General features: G+C 44.7%; 1 protein-coding gene across 1 annotated transcript; it reads left to right on the top strand.

Annotated features, from left to right (window-relative positions):
- The first annotated feature begins 2,029 nt into the window (after positions 1–2,029).
- Positions 2,030–16,472, top strand: BRI3 (brain protein I3). Its single transcript, XM_027469314.3, has 3 exons — positions 2,030–2,368; positions 3,916–4,030; positions 16,083–16,472. Exons 1-3 carry the CDS (start codon positions 2,203–2,205, stop codon positions 16,213–16,215), a joined length of 414 nt encoding a protein of 137 aa, XP_027325115.1. The 5' UTR covers positions 2,030–2,202; the 3' UTR covers positions 16,216–16,472.
- Positions 16,473–17,000: the final 528 nt, after the last annotated feature.

Consider the following 17,000-nt stretch of genomic DNA (forward strand, 5'->3'; position numbering starts at 1 on the left):
GAGGGAACGCATCTGCCTTTCAGAGGGAGCCAGGTGCGAGGTGCATGTCAAATTCTCTAGCAGGATGCCCGTGTGAGGCAAAACCAGCCCGCCCGGGACATTTCCTGCAGGGCCATGGAGGCTTGCTTCACATGGCTCTGGTTTGGTCCCTTTTGCAGATTGGTGCCCAACCTCAATGCAGGAATGCTGCTCCCTAGTAATGTTTTGATCTGATCAGTAAAACATTTTTGCTTAGGTCATAAGAATTTCATTTTGCAAGGTCTGTTGTCAGTCGTGTCTCTGATACGTTTGACATTTACTCAATCCTGCTGCCTTTTTAAGCAGATGGAATTGAGACTTTTGTTTTCCATTGGCATTGGATTATAGAAGAGCTTAAGGCATAGTTTCTGTGATTTTCGCTCAGTTTGGATTCTGACCTGCAGTCCTGTAGTCCTACATGGTGGCAGCAGGAATGACCATGCAGGGAGCTCACACAACAGGCCATTTACAACCTGTGGAGTTCTCTCAAACTGATTTTAAGGAGGAACTTTCATGTGAGGCCCAATGTGCGTCATCCATGACACTGGCAGCACACAACTTCTTTGTGGCCAGCTAACAAGGACTGTGGCTATGCTACACCTGTGGTTAGATGTAAGTTAGGCAGGATGCTTCCCTTGTGGAAGTTCTTTCTGTGTGTCTGATGCTGAGCCCTGCTTTCTGCAGTTGATGCTGTTACAACAGTGACTGCTATTTGCAAAGGAGTAACAAGAAAAGTTTTGCAAAACCAAACAACAGGTAAATGTAAACAGATTCTGGGCGAGATTTTTATTTTGCTGCCTGCTGGGGCAGTGGATTTGGTGTGTGACCTGGGGCATGGCGTGAACATGAGCCCTGTGCCATGTTGCCTGTGGATGGGGCTCTGAGGCCTTGCAAAAGAGGGAGAAAGCGTCCAAATACCCTGTCCAATTTCTGGTCACAGTCTAGCACAGGAGGAAACAGCTTCAGTGAACCACAGCTCACTTGCTATGGCTGCTAGCCCTAGTCTGCTGCAGCGTCTCAGATTTGCCTGTAATTGTAGCACTCCCAAACGCAGGCTGCAGCGTACCACAGCAAAGCCTCTGCTGCACAGAAGGTGCAGTCCAGAGGGACCTCCCTGCACAGCTGGGACACGGCAAAGCTGGAGCTCAGATAGTGACTTTGTGAGTCTGTAGACCTCTTGTCCTGAAGAAAGGCTTTGCTCTATCCAAGGCATTTTACACCACATTCCAATGTCCTCTGGCTGTGGCCCTGACAGGCCAGAGGTGGCCCTTGTGATTTCCCTTCCGCCTGCTGGTTCTTCCCCACTTTCCCAAGTCTCACTTCTTCAAAAGGGGGATTTCTCCTCACCACTCAGTGTTATAGGGAAGTGCCTTTCCCCAGACGAGGAAGCGGTGTCGCGCTGGGTTTTAGAGGATTTCTTGTGGAAACCTCCAGCCCCGTAGAGCCCCAGTGGTGACAGGGGGCAGGGCTGGAGGGGGAAACAGGGCAGGGCTGGCTATGGGCACCCTCATACAAGGCTGCCTGGGCCCTGGGGCTCCTGTTCCAGGTGCCTCATTTCGAGGCCTGCCAGTGCCTGCGGGACCTCGACACCACAGGACGCGCTCAGGTGCTCACAGGACAGGGGTGTGGAGCAGAAGGCAGGGCTGGGAGGACAACAGAAGCCAGGGAAGAGCCTCTCAGCATGTGCCTGAACAAAGTATTCGTAACTTGGGTTCTGGACGCCGGGCTGCCGGCTGGTGAAGCCGCGGGCAGTTCCCGCTGGGGGCAGCGCCGCACCCCTCGCCCTCACCCTCCCCCCGCCCTCCCTCAGCGCCCCACGCGGCCCCTTTAAGGCAGCCCCCCCCCGCTCCCCCCCGCCCTGCTCCCGCTCCCCTCAGCGAGGCTCCCGCCCCGCCGGGCCGCGGCGTCACGTGGGGCGCCGTCTCGTGACCGGCCGCGAGCGCAGCAGCCGGGGCCGCCCCCCCCCCTTCCCCGCTCCCCCCCCTCCCTTCCCTTCCCCTCCCCTCAGGCGCGGGTCCCCCCCTCACCCCCTCCCCGCAGCCGCGGCGCCCCCGGGCGGGCGGGGCGGGGCGGGGCGGAGGGCGGCGCCCGGCAGCCCGGGGCGCTGAGGGGAGGGCGCCGCTTCCTCCTCGGGCGGGCAGCGCCTCCGCCTCCTCCTCCTCCCGTCCCCTGTCCCCCCCCAGCATGGACAACAAGCCCCTGCTGCAGGAGCGGCCGCCCGCCTACAGCCCCGCCGCGCAGGGTGCGGGCTACGACTACGGGCAGAGCAACTACGGCGCCATCCCCACCCCGCAGCCCGGCTTCCAGCCGCCCCCGCCCTACCCGTACCCGGGCGCCGCGGCCGCCGCAGGTGGGTCTGAGGCGGGGGGGGACGGGAAGGGGGAAGGGGGACGGGGAGGGGGCTGGCGGCCTCTGAGGGGAGGCTGTGGGGGCAGCACCCCCCTCACGCACCCTACAGCCCCTTCACACCCCAACCCCCCTCACACACCTCCGTGCCCCCCTCAGGCGCCTCGCACACCCCCCGCGCCCCCTCCCCGAGCCCCTCAGGCCGGGCGCTGTCCCCGCGCCTCAGGCGGGTCCCGGGGCAGGGCCGTGGCCTGTGGTGCCCGGCGGGAGGCGCTGAGGGGGCTCCGGGGAGGCGCTGCTGCCTGCCTCCTTCCTCTCCTCCTCTTCCTCTCCTCCTCCTCTTCTTCCTCCTTTTCCCTCTCCGAGGGGCCCCAGGTGTGCCGGGCTCCGGTACGGAGGCGCCGCCCCACGGGCGGGTGGCTCCTAGGGGAGGGGGGGGATAACGACAGCAGGGAAGTGGCCCCAGGAGGAAACTTGTGATCCCCGGGCTCCCTGTGTGCCTCTCCGGGACTCCCGAGGTTCACCAGACCAAAACAAACGTGGACCGGGGAGCCCGGAGAGGCTGGAGCAGGTGAGTGGTGAGTGAGGCAGTCCTGAGCGCAGCCACAGAAAGGAGCCGCTCAGGAGGAGCTCCGGGGTTGTAAGGGAGCGCTGCTGAAAGGGCAAAAAGTCTGCCAAGCGAGTAGGTGCGTTGGGCAGAACTGTGAGGCAGCAGGTAAATCTGCCAGTGACTTGGGACACTGTGTTATGATACGGATATTACTGACAGTTGGCCTTTTGATTTAAACAGTGAAGTTCATGGGCTTTCTGGTGTGTAATGTGACTGAAGAAAAATCGGAACTGTGCTCTAGGAGAAAAGCTTAGGATGGATCATACTTGGGCAAAGTGTGTCTTAGCTGTAGGAGTGCACTGCGTACATCTAACCATCCCTTTAAAAGCATTTATCTATTTATTTTTCACATTAATGTGGTAGCCAGGGGTCTGTGCTTCTTAAGTACAGTTCTTCAAATAACCCATTTGCTAGCCAACAAGCTGGATTTTGTGAAAGGTTTTATTTTCTTTGCCATGCAGCCTGCTTCCTTTCCACTTGTGTCCTATCACTCCTGCCTCTCTCTGTAGCCAAAAATGTAATGTGTGGAAGTTGAGTTGGACACCAGAGGAGAGGAAGACATACTCAGTTTCAACTCATTTGTCTGCCAGAGTGGGGCATGCCTGATGCATAATGTCCAGAAGTGAACTCCACAATCCTCATTTGTTTAAACTGTTTTTGTTCAATGTTCAAACAGCTTTGAAACAAACTCTCAAAGTTAATTATTAGCTCAAAATCCTTTTTAGATAGTTAAATTGTGCTAGATACTTGGAGTTCTGAAGTGGTTTTGCTATTAGATGTGCTGACAGGTATGCTTTGATTCTGATTTTGAAAGCTTCTTAAAGTGTTTCACCAAGACACTTCTATTTTTTTTTTTTAAATTCCTCTGTGCTTTTCACTGAACTATTAGTGATTTCTGTGCCTTACACATGGTGATTCAGTTGTTTTTTCCTTTTTTTTAGGATATGCTGTTCCTCCACCGCCATCACAGCCAAACTATTCAAGCACATACACCATTATTCAACAGCCTGCTACCACCACTTCTGTAGTAGTAGTTGGTGGCTGTCCTGCCTGCAGGTAAAATAGATCTCTAGTTGAGAAATAAACTGAGCCTTATGTTTTATGTTTGAAATGAGAGGTATCCATATAGTTGCCTGGTTTTCTGTGTGTGTCTGTATTAGAATTGAACTAACTGAAAAAGCACTAAAACTCAGCAGTTCTTTAATCTATGTAGTATATCCTAGTAGGCTGTAGACAACTGCTTAATTAATACAATAGACTTCATGCAAACATGAATCTGTCTGGTATGATGGAGGAAGATCTGCAAGGGGTGTCTTTAATGAAAAGACAATTCAGTCACAGGTGTAGAAGGTCAGCTCTTTGGGGAGAGGATGACAGGAAGTCCTTTCTGATGCATTTATTACTAGTGATAGCGAGTAACATGACTTTATTGTGAAATGTTCTATGATCTCTGACTGTCATCAGTTCTGGTTATCTGGCAGACCTGTGGAAGGGCTTCTGCTGCTGTGGTGACTACTCATCCCTACAGTCTGGGCTGTGTAAAACCAGGCAAGGTGGTTGTCAGTATTGATTTAAAACATCAGTATCGTAGGGTTTTAAAAGTTCTCTCACTTTATAAGTCCCTTTCCTGTAGAAATTTAGGGAAATTAATAAATCTGATACAAAGTGGTAAAAAAACAGAAAAAAGTGGGCAGCTCTTAGTTAGAATGGCAACAAAAAGGCAACTTCCCCTTCAGTGATCAACAGCCATAAAATAAGAAAAGGGAAGGAGGCATTCTGTTTCACATTAGTGCTGTAAGTCTGCAGTAGTTCCTTTGCACTTCTCAGTTCTCCTCCTCCCAGGATATTAACTAATGAGTGAGGGCAGCCAGATTGCTGCTGGTTTGTGTGCCTGGCCAGCTCTGACTCAAATGCAGAATCATTCCCCTTCTGTTAAAACGTATGGGAGTTACCCTTGTGGCGTCTTATGAGGAAGCACTTTGTATTCTGCAAGTCTGAGCCTTTTCTTGTTCATTTCAAAACATCTAGAAACAGACTTGCTAGCATAGCTTAAATGATACCGGGTTTCAGTGCTAGGAAGGTGATGGAGATTGTCATAGTGATGGGGGCAGCGCCTCTGATGCCTTTCGATTGTGATAAAACTGATGTGTGTTTGAGAGTGGGTACCTGCCTTAAAAGGTGGATTCAAATAAGTATCTTGTGATGCTAGGTTAAAGCAGGTGCCTGCTGAAATTCCAGCAGTTAAGGCTGAAAAACCTGTACCAGCTAGAGCTATTGATTTAGAAGATGATGCATGTTTTAAACAACGAGGGAAGGTAACTTCCAAGCTGCTGGGAGGATGTGGTAGATCCTGCCACCAGAGTAATTACATTAAAATGCTCATACTTCAGCTCAACCAGAAGACAGGAAAGATGTTATGTGTTGTCTGGTAAAAGGCAAGCAGTGCATTTATACAGGTCTTCTGGCCTTAGAACCAGGAAATTTCAGGAAAAAAAAAATAAATGGAAGTAGTCTTCTGTGATAATGTAATGTTGGTAGACTCTTGCTGCTATTTTTAGGATTTTTCTTTCTTTTTTTCTAGTAGTTATCCAGAGGTGCTCTAGGAGATTCATTTGAAGCGGTCATTTGCAAATAAAGAATCTAATTCTAGTATCCTTTCGGCCATATCTGGAAAAATGAGCAAGTTTCTATATCTTTTGTAAGGTGCTGTTAAGTGACCTGACTTGAAAAGTTTTTTTTGTTTGTTTGTTTTTAAGCCATCATCCTGGTGTTACTGGAGGTAGTCAGTGTTTTTTAGAGAGAGAGAGAGACACACACATAGCCTAACCACATTTTTGCTCTTAAATCCTCAAGTTTTGCCTTAGTCTGTGAAATCAGGTGTGAGACCTGCTGTACTGGTTCCTTTTAGGCTCAGTGCCACGCACTTTCAATGTAGGACCCTTCTACTGTTGATCAGGGACCCACAAAGACCAGCATCTAGTAACAGTGTTCTAAAAACAGTTCAGGCTTGTGTTCTGAAAGGTTACGTTGTCTATTTGCTTCTCTTTGAGAAAGAGCTTGTAATCCTCTTTGACTTCTCAACACCTTAAACATAGTTCTAGTTTACTTTCTTGGCCTGGAAACCTATTTGGTGAAGAATGCAACACGCAGGTAGGTTCTGAATACATCACTGAACAGAAAGGTACTGAAAGGGCATCGATAACGTAAAAAGCTATTAATAGTGCCTAAAACTTTTATTAAACTGCCAAGGCAGTTGTCTTGTTACTCCTTGGATTTGAAGCCATGCATGATTATTAGAGAAGTCCACGTGTTTTAGACTGATAGGGAAAAGGCATGTTCGTGGCTGTGGAATAACATAACTGATGGAGAGGGCTAAAGCCCATCAACAGGATTTCGGCAATCAGAAACAAACCAGTCAGCTCTATGGCATGGAAATGCTGCTAATTGAGGAAAAAAAAAAAGCCATTTTCAACTTAAAAAAGATGATTTTGAGGAGAAACATGTGGTACTGATCTGTTACTTTGGTATGAGTGTGTTTTATTGCAGAGTTGCAAGTGATTTTGGGGTTTACAGGCTAGCTACAGTAGCTAGGTAGCTAGCAATCTTCAGGCTTAGTTTGTGGTGTGAAGTCATAAAAAGTACAAAGTATCTCTAGAACTAGGTAGCCTGCCCTTGGTCACCATGTAATTGCATTTTATTAAAAAAAAAAAAATAAAAAAAAAATCTCTGAAGCATTGGTGTGTCTGTGGGATGACTCTTGCCTTGTGAGCTGTACCTCTTGCCTAAAGTTATTCATTAGTCAAATCATCCTCATTCGTCCTTGGTCAGTGTTGCTTTCTAATTACAGACTTCAGCCTTGCTGTGTGTTGCATCCTTCTTTGCATTGCTAAGAAGTTTAGGGTGGCTGTAGTGCTTGTAGTGTGAGCTCCTCTTCCAGCCCAGCCCTGATGTACAGAGAATCAAACTGAGGTGCAGAATGTTGTCAGTTTTAGGTCTGGTAGTTGACATGTAAGGATTAGCCAAGTCTGGCTTTTAAGCTATTTTATGTTCCCAAGAACAGCTTGAGTCATTACAGCCACTAACTTCAGAGATCCAGCCATGTAATTTAATTATCTTTTTAGCTGGGAGAATGCAGCCTGGCTGCTTCTCTTGTGGTCACTTTCATTTTCTTTTTCTCCATTTCTTGTTCGTGGGTAGAACAAACTGCAAAGGAATGTTTGCTTTCCTGTTTCTTAACAGAGGAAAGATCCATTAAAAAACTGTGACAAACATACTTTTGATCTGAAGTTTACAAAACCTGTTTCTTTAAACCAGGCTCTGGGCAGAGCCTGTGATTGGCCCTGTTGGGTGTTTATGTTTGTGTTTAACAGGAATTTGGTTCCTTGAAAGAAAGGGTGAGGGAGAGGACATGCCACTGCACTGTGGTGGCTTTCTCTTCTGATGGTTATGAATTACCTGCTTGAGAAGTATTACCGTGGGTTCCAAATTATGGTAATACTGAAGCTTCTTCCAGGACTGAAGGATGAGGGACTGCTATGAGTAAAACTTTATTCTCAGATCTCTGAGCCTTCTTCCTGGTAGTGGTGTGGGTTTGTTTGTTTGATTTTTGATTTGATAAAGTAGAAGGTTCACAGATTTTGGTTGATATTTGTTTTTATTCAATTAAGGGCATCACTGCTGAGAAAAGTGTTCTGGAAAAATTGTGTTTAAATGATAAACTCCTTCAAAATGTCAATCTTCTGGTTACTTCAATCACAAGTGCTGTGTATGGTTTGAGAGAAGCTCATGCAGGGTACAGGATTTCTGTAGGTATTCACAAGAAATAACTTTATATATATATATATATTCTTTAATATAACATTTTAATATGTACTGGCTAAATATTCAAGGAATAATAATAAAAAAGCTATTTATCAGATGTGCTTGCTGTCCTGAAGAAAAGCTGGGAATTTTCAGTTTCTAGCGGCAGGCTGACATGCTACAGAGATCCTTTTGAATCTTGTGAGTAAAGCCAACTTTGAAATACCATTTCAAGGGTGCTATAAAGAGGAGTAGCTATAATGGTGCGGCAGCTCATGACACTGCTTTCTGTCACAAAGCAGCTCAGCCTGTGCTGAATCAAAGTAGCTTCCTTATAATATGCAGCTTTTTGTAAACGTATGCTGTTTGGACAGATTGGGGCGTTCATCCCTGCTGTGCTGTAATTTGGTGGCTGGAGCAGTTAGGGCATGAAATTCAGCAGTGACTTATGCATGTGACTGTGAAGAAGAAAGCCTTGATACAGCAGACTTGAGCAGATGCCATGAGTCTGCCACTCGGAATTACTGGCTAGGATAGCTGTAACTTTTTTTTTTTTTTTAACCAGCCTTACAGCAGAGGCACGCAGCTGCTTAGCAGGAAGTCTGATACCTAAGCCCAGGAGAAGAAAGGAGTTGGTGACCCTTGGAACAGGGTCCCAAGTGAGAACAGCATAGTTTCATAGCAGATTTTTGTAGTGCTGTTTTGAACTGATTGGTGGAAAATAATAAAAACACATCTTTTTCTAATAAATGCGACTTTATGCAGTTAACAAGATACATCAGAAATATATTCCCTAGGGACCGGATTATTGCTCTTATAGTGGCTGTTAACTCCCAGTTGGCTGCTGGGCCTGAGCTGATAACGTGTTTTTTTTTTTTTTTTTTTTTTTGTCATCGTTGTCTTGGTGTCTGTACTCTGATAATTAGAATTTCTTTGTAGCAGTGAGGAGGAAACTGGTCTTGTTTGCTAGGTGAGGATGGTAACCAGAGGTGATAGTAACTTGGCCACGTTACATGCTGAATGGTGGTAGGGGGAAAACCACACAGATCAACAACCATTCAGTGTGCCTTCAAGCTGAGGCTGGAGAAACTGGCTCCTTTCTAAGTGGAAACTACAACTGTGTTAGTATACCATCAGGAGTTGCATCTTTAGTTACCAATTTTCTTCTTCTACTGCTTGCAGGTGAGATTTAAACTGCTTAATCTGGCTGTTTTTGTTGGATTAGCTAGGATAGGCACAAGGAGAAGCTATCTGTTTTTTTTCACATTCAGAATTAGAGGTCTCATGTGCAACTTCCGAAGTCCCTGCTTGTCCTTGGTCTGACTGTTTCCACTGAAATCTAAAGTTAAAGACTCAACCAACCTTGGAGGCAGGAGAAATTGGGATACTGTTCTGAAAATTCCCCTTGTCAGGGAGTATGTGTGTGTAAGACAGCTGGAGGCACCTCTTAGTGAAGTGCAGCTTCTTTTCAGGTCTTGCAGTGTTGTATCATGCGATCAGAATGCTGTCTTTGATTACTCAGGCTGACCCTTGGACTTCATTTATAAGGGATAGAAAATGCTGATAAGCACACATCTAAGTACTGTGATGTAGTGTTAAGTATAAAAATGCTCGTGGTAAATTGTACTAATGTTGTGTTTTCAAATCTCCTTGTTGGCTCTCTGATCCTGAGCACATGACTTAATGTTAATGTTTTGAGACTTATTTCCAAGAAAAGGCCTGTCTGAAAAGTAATTTAGTATTAAATGCTTGTCAGTGGGAATAATTGACCTTGCTTTATGGAATTGGCATCTGCAGTATAGCTTAAATCCAAGACACTGCTTGCAGTATAAATAAACCTTTCCTCTTTATTTTTAGATTGGGAGTGGTGCAGTTATAATCAGCTTTTATGTGGTTTGTGTAGAACAAAATTTATGTTTGGTTACGTTAATGAATCTACAACTTGAATATGGAATCTAATTAGTCTGTAGCTCAGGTAAGATACACAAGCACAAACTAAAATATTCATGTTCTCCTTTTTATAAAGTTTTTTTTTCCTCCTTCTAAATTTAGTAACTGGCTAAGCAGAGACAGTGACTGGATAAGTGTTCGTCTAAAATTAGGTGGTGACACAAATCAACAGAAACCAGAGCATGCTTGTGGAGTTAATGCTGTAGTAGCAGTCATGCTGCTATGGAGGTGCTAGGAAATAACTGAAATAACAGGTATGTTGTGGGGGAGGTCACACGGATATGCTCCTGTTGAGCTTCCCAAATGAGCATCACCTGGAACAGACTCAGTCTGTTCCCTGGTTGTGCTGGCCCTGGGCCTCCTCTGCTGCCGAGCTGGCCGTGCTTCCTGCTGCTTGCTTCATCCCTCTCAGACCTTCTCCCTGGTTCTGGTGTTGAATATGGACGGCAAGTTGCCACTGTCGTATTTCATTGGCATTCTTCGTGACCAAAGAATGCTTCCTGAATAACTGTGTTTAGGGGGAAGGGAGTTCAAAGTAAATTGTATTTAAAGTGTCAGGGATGCCTGCTGACCAGGAGACCTAGGCCTTTGCAAGCTGATTAAGAGGGTTGATGGTAATGGGTTAGACAGCAGTTGTCTAAGCTTGGGTTTGCAGCTGCTCAGGGCTGACCAGAAGTACCCTGACTGATCCCTCTTTAATGTTTAGTATGTTTATACCTTAAGGTCAAATCAAAATTAGGCTGCTTATACCCTTAAACATATTGGTGTACTTGTCAGAAAGGTAGACTTCAGGGCAGGAACTGAATATAAAATTATGAAAAGATTGGCTGTTTTGAATTTACCATTGATGTCCTTTCTGTTACTGTATCTATAACCAGTCTGGTTGTGTCTAAGCAGTTTTGAATCTCTTTGCGTTTCAGTCCTGTTAGCATATTCTTCCCAGGAGATGGCACTTCTAGTAGCACATCTCTTCCCTGGTGAATGAAGTTGAAGGCATGAGAGTCTCGTTTACTGACCCTATTCTTTAATTATAGTCTAATTTTGAGGGTTCCTCACAATGTAACTGTACAGCTTTAGTGTCTGGATGTGTCCTAGCAAACAAATTATCGTGATACTTTACTATTAGCCTGAAGACATACTGTGTAAACTCTGCTTGTGATCAGTATGTTCAGGTAGGACAGCTAGTGGGAAATCTCTGGAAGCAGGCATTAATAGGGAGTTCTTTGCCCTGCTTTCAAAGTCAGTCTAGTGAAGTGTCTCTTCTTTGGGTTAGTATGCTCTGAACTTGACCTAGCAAGCCGATTTTGGTATTTCCTGACTGGTTAGTAGTACACAGTTGACTTGGGATTAGGACTTGAAGGTTGAGTAGCAAGGACATATTGACAGAGGCTACCTTTTCTCTACTATTATTCTTCCCTTTTGACACTTCCATTAAGCCACTTTTTTTTTTGTAATGAGGACAAAAGCTGCATATAGTAGTCAAGATGAAGTATTAATGATCCAGAGCATATGGAAAAAATATACTTTGTGATATGCTCTTGTACAGTGTTTGCCTGTTTTCCAGTTGTGAGTGATGACTGTTGTGTTCATAATTTTTTAGTAGCTCCTTCCACTCTTCTTTCTTCTACTATCTATCCCCTCTTTTTTCCCATCAATATTAAAGTTTCCTGGGGACTGCTTTGTGGTGGGAGAGGAAGGGAAGCAGCCACCGCTGCCATGGTCTGAGGGGAATCCTTGGCTACAGTTCTTTGTAGCAGAACCCAAGACACAAACTGAAGAGTAATATTAAACAAGCTGAGCAACTCTGGTGTCTGTAGTTTCTCTGAGTACTGCTCGCTAAGGTGATGCGGGGAAGATGCAGGGCAAGTGCTGTGAGTCAGTGACTAATGCGCCAAATCATGGGTGAGCTCCTGCTTTGCAGCAGGGATGGTCTGGCTCCTTTTTGTCTGCTGGCATGTAGTGTCGTTTGTCAGCACTTTCCCTATGTAGATAGAAATGGTTTGCATGCCAGGTGAGGGAGACACGAAGCTTTTCCTCTCTGACCCTTGTAAACCCACTGGATGTACTTGTCATCAAGCCAGCAGAAGTGAAAAAGGCTACAGCTGCGTGCATGTGTCCCACAAGAACTGCCTGCAGTGTCTGCTGGACAGGTGTGGAGCTGCCAAGCCTGACTACAGAAGAGTGCTTGGGTAAACTACATTGTGAAGACAACTGGTAGTGATTTTTCTGAGACATTGCTCTTGCTCTGCTGTCTGTAGACAATGGTCAGTGCTAAAATTTCTGGGAGTATTAGGTATAAAAGTGGGATTCTGTGCTTTAAGTCCTGTGTTCTTTCAGTCAGATTCTTTCTGAATCAAATTCAGAACCCCGGGAGATAAGCTGGAGCAGCTTTCTGGCACGGCAGTCTGTTTGTTTAGGTCTTGTCAGTGGAGAGCATCCTGTCCTTCTGCAGAAGATGTAAAGAATATTTACCAAGTAGAAGGCTGCATTGTTACCTTATGCTTGATTCCTTACACACATCTTTCGCTTTGGTTGGAGAATAAAATACTACTGATACCACAACTACTGTACTGTGAATGTTAGTGTCATTAGTACTTGTAGTGTTAGCAATAATATCTGTGGGTGACAAGCCAGAATCCTTATCCTTTACAACGTTTCTTGACTCTCCTGGTGTGCTGAATACAGAGATTCTGTCCAGGAGAAAGACAGTTTTATGGATTTGGGCAGCATCACAGGTAAAAACTTCAGATGTACTTTAAGCAAATGTTGATATCTGGAGTTGGGAATGGAAGTATGAGAACAGGAGCTAAGAGGGACTGGAAGGAAAGATGAAACTTTTCCCATGTCTGAGGAGGCTTCCAAGAAGTGCTATGGAGCATTGTGTGGAATAAAAAGTGGTACCTATACCACTGGGACTAATTCTACAAAATTTGTGCCAGGTCTGGGGAAAAATGGTAGGATCACAAATCCTGGAGATTTTGTTACAACTGTAGAAGGCTTCTGCAGAGCTGATCTCTCATTGCTCTTAAGTCTCCGTACACACAGGTGATAGTGTTCAAAAGTAATCTCATGTTCTTATGCTCGCATGGACAGAGGGAGCTCTGGTAGTGTGTGTGTCTTGACAGGCAGTAGAGGTGGTGTGATGCTGAGGTTGTAGGAGTAGCCACCGTGAGCAATGCAGGCTACAAAACTCAGACTCAGGATACTTGTGTGCTGAGACCACACTCAGTAGGATGATCAGAGTGCTAGTCTGTATCTCAGCTTGTTGCCTTAATGGAGCCTTTTGGAATTACTGCAGGGATCAGCTGTACTCTGAGAATATCTTTCACCAAATCGGAAGTCAACTTCTATCATGCAACTCTGTAAACAGAAGGACATTCAACAAAAGGACGGGACTGAGGCTGAAATCCTAAACCGAACATGAAGTTGTGTAAGCAGCAGAGTACCAAGAATGCTTTGAAAAAACGCCTTTGGCTTTTTATGATGGTCGAGGGGATGGGCAGCAGCTCGTAAATTAAAACAAGTTGTAATGTTTTAGTCAATTGCAGTAAGGGAGTGGTCTCTGAGACTGCATCTTCTCTTCATTTTATTCACTTGTACAATAGCCTGGGACTGCTCTATAGGGAAAAAACAACTTGTTGGTCTTGGCACCTTGCCTGTTGTAGCACGTATTTCAAGGTCACTTAGCTTAGTTTCTGTTGACTTTCACTGTAGCAGGCAATCAAAGAGGTCACTTCTTGTTCAAGTGTTTTGCTAACCTCCAAATCTTGATTTTTTTTTTTTTTATAGCTGCTCAATTTTCTTAAGTCTGAATGCTTAGGCTTTTCTGTCTATATTAATTCTGGGGGACATTCAAATATAGCACCTCAGAAAGGGTTGGAGACTGAAGTTACATGTCTGTTCAGATATTTTTCTGCTGTGACACAAAACTGCTGAACCAGAATTCTTCTCGTGTAGGGCGGTCATTCAGTCAGGCCTAGTCTGGAGCTACACAATGTCAAATAGTAGGTTCTCCTGCAGCTCTACAGAGACTTGGGATTTTTGAAATAGAAGCCTGGGAACACCTACTGAGGGTTATTTTAATAGTGCTGCATGTTTGGCCTTTTGGATTATTTCTCTAGCTACCAGAAATAAACTTGCTAAACTTATGACAGTAGTGCTGCACCTCTTGAGCTGTTGTAGTGACTTAGAAAGCCTGAATGTGAGTGGTTAGCCTAGTCCTGTACACGCTTATTTAACTGGCACTTTCTACCATGAAGTGCTGGTATTTAAAGTACTTTCACACTCGATCTACAGCTAGATTTTTTTTTTAATCCCCTCTCATCCTGGTGATGTGGCCAGAGTCCTGAGTGCCTGGTGTAGCTAGCCTTTCACATGTTATATAGTCTCACGCAGTCTGAAGAAAAGTCTGCGACCACCTGAAATAATGCATTGGCAACTGGAGACTGGTGTTTTTAGTTTGCTTTTAGTTTCTCAGTGTGCTAAGTCTGCTAGTGATAGGCAATAAGTTATGTTAATCTCCCTGTGCTGAGTCTGTTTTGCCCGTAGAGATAATTGGTATGTGATCTCTGTTGTTACCTCAACTCTTGAGCCCTTTTGTGTTTTCTCCCCCTTTTTTGTTGAGGAGGAGGAGTGAGAGCTGTTGTGGTAGAGCTCAGCTGCCCAGCTGGGTAAAACCACCACAGCTCTTTTGGGACTTTGGTTTCTGGTGATCTTGATGCAATAAAACAAGAAGTTCAAGTCATGTTATTATATGTCAATAGCAAAAAAGGTTCTTTTGTGCCTTTGTGATAAAGAAATGTGGAGCATTTCTAGTAAGACTGCTTGCTTATATAACCTTTGACATTGCCAATGAAGCAACTGCCATATTACTTCTGCTTTAATTGTTTTCTTCTGTCACTTGACTTTCTATGAGGTAGGGAGTTGTGGAATTTCATGGCTCAAATAGCAAGTCTTGCTGCTGTGAAAACATCCTTTTTGTCAGCTGATTTGGAAATACTTAGCTTTGTGTAAAGTATCTTTTTTAAAGATATTCTGAGCAGTGTGTGCTCTGTACAGATACTGATGGTTCTGTGCGGTGTACCAGGGCTATTTGCAGTAGAATTGAATTACCAGAGCATCACTTCTGGGCAGAAGCGACTCAATATTCTTTTTATCTGAGCTCACTTCACATCACTACTTGATGTTTGTGGAAACAAAGTCGAAAACTGCTGCTTTCCTCAGTGACAAGCCTAGCTGATGAAACCCAGACTTATACTGCATGTAGTTACCTAGTTTTAACTTGCCTGGTGAAAGCATGAGCTGGATGGTTGACCAGAAGCCTTTAGCCAGTGTTACACAACTTCAATTCAGATCTTTCTGTTAGAAAAAACTGAGAAAAACACTCCAGATCGTCAGACCAAAACATTCAGAAAGCAAGGACTATTATTATTTTTCCTGAAAGAGCTCTAGTGCCTGTATCCTCTGGGTGACATGAGGCTGAATGAACTGAGAGGGTTCACACTGGGATATTGTGGAAGCTAGGTAGGCAAAGCATGTGACACAAGCGTGACTGCTGCCTGTTGTGAAAGACCTAAACAGCTGAGAAATGGAGCTGTTTTGTTGACCTACAGTAACCAGTACAACACGGATAGTTAAATAAAAGTTATCATCACAGATTATTTTAAAAGCACACTTGTTTTCATTTTTATGAGCATATTCTTTAGTTGGTAGTAAGGTCTAGGAAAGTTTATCCTTACCTATACAGAAAAACTTGACCCTAGAAAGGGCTAGCAAGGAAAATGGTTTGATACTTGGCTTTACTGCCTGTCCTGACCACTTGATCTATTAGTCCTGTGTAGTTACTTGGCAAGGTTAGTTAACTAGTGACCTAGCATGCAGGAATGCAAGAAAGGAGCTGTGAGTTCCGGATCCTTCAGGGACCAGCAAGTAATAACATATATCAGAAGTTGCAAAGGCTTTTGTGATAAAGCTTTCTGAATCTGAGAGCGCACGTGCGTTCAGTGAGTTCCACTGTGTATCTGATGCTGTGTGTGTTTTTCAGTGTACCGGAATTAACCAAGTAATACAACTGCTCAGAGCTGTGGTGTCTGTGTCTTGTGCTAAGTACTAGTCCTGTTTTCCTGTTTTGTGGTGATTGATAAAGAAATGGCTGCTTTCTGGAACTGAAGTGGTATAATTCAAAGCATTCCGTTGCAAGCTAATGGCATAAAAAAAAGACTTATTTAAAAAACTACATGCACTTCCTTTTGCTCTACTAAATGTTTTCTTCCTTTAAGTGACTGTCAAATCACAAAGTGGTAACTTTGCGTTAAACATAGTGGGTGTCTTTGACTCAGTCTGTTTTCCGTTTTTACAGGGTTGGCGTTTTGGAGGACACCTTCACCTGCCTCGGTGTTTTGTGTGCCATTGTATTCTTTCCAATTGGGATTCTGTTCTGTCTTGCACTGAGGCAGCGAAGATGCCCTAATTGTGGGGCAGCTTTTGGCTAAAGGGGACGATCCTGGATGTGCTTATGGAAGCTACAACTGTTAGCATACTTTCTAATGTAAATGTCATGTACAATCATTTTATTTGCTTCAGACCTGTTTTTGTAAAGTGTGAAGAAATTTAGTCTCTTGCATGTAATTTAAACTTAATCTTTTATGAGCATGTGCATTGCAAAACATGAAAACCCAACTTGTTTTCCATGTTTAGTGGCACCTCTTGAAAACTAAATAAAACTGCTTTTCCTTTTTGCAATCCTCAACTTGTGGCTGGGTTATTACATATGTGACTAACGTGTCTGATAACATGTAGTCTGAAAGTGACGTTAGTAATCATAGCTACAACTAAGGATGAGTATTTGTCAGGATCATTACGATGAAAGTAGTCATGATTTAGGGATGTAATTGTTGAAACACGCAGATTCCTTCAACCTGACTGTTTCTGAGGAAAGTAGTGCAAGTGCTGTCTGTGCTACCACTGTGTAATGGACGTGGCTGAATAGATACCCTCTCTTTCTTCTGAAGGCTCAGTACAAGCCCTCTTTTAACAAGTGAAGGCTTTGCGTATGGGGATAAGTGTGTTACTTCCAAGGGCCTGCAGTAGCAGAATTGCTTCTGCTGTAGCAGAAGCTTCCCACCATAGTGGAACTGGTGTTCAACAATACCCCTAACTGCTGACTGAAGCAGGGAGCTCCTACCAAAACAGAGAGGCTGTGGCACTGCTGTGTGGCCACAACTGAAGATTTATACATGTCAAAATATTTAATTCTGGGGCTGAACCATTGAGGGCT

Source organism: Anas platyrhynchos, chromosome 15, assembly GCF_047663525.1.
Source record: "Anas platyrhynchos isolate ZD024472 breed Pekin duck chromosome 15, IASCAAS_PekinDuck_T2T, whole genome shotgun sequence".
Taxonomy (NCBI): domain Eukaryota; kingdom Metazoa; phylum Chordata; class Aves; order Anseriformes; family Anatidae; genus Anas; species Anas platyrhynchos.

Coding starts and splice junctions, on each gene's coding strand:
- BRI3 (XM_027469314.3), top strand. CDS start 2,203: ATGGACAACAAGCCCCTGCTGCAGGAGCGGCCGCCCGCCTACAGCCCC. Junction 2,369..3,915: donor GGGCGCCGCGGCCGCCGCAG/GTGGGTCTGAGG, acceptor CCTTTTTTTTAG/GATATGCTGTTCCTCCACCG. Junction 4,031..16,082: donor GGTGGCTGTCCTGCCTGCAG/GTAAAATAGATC, acceptor CCGTTTTTACAG/GGTTGGCGTTTTGGAGGACA.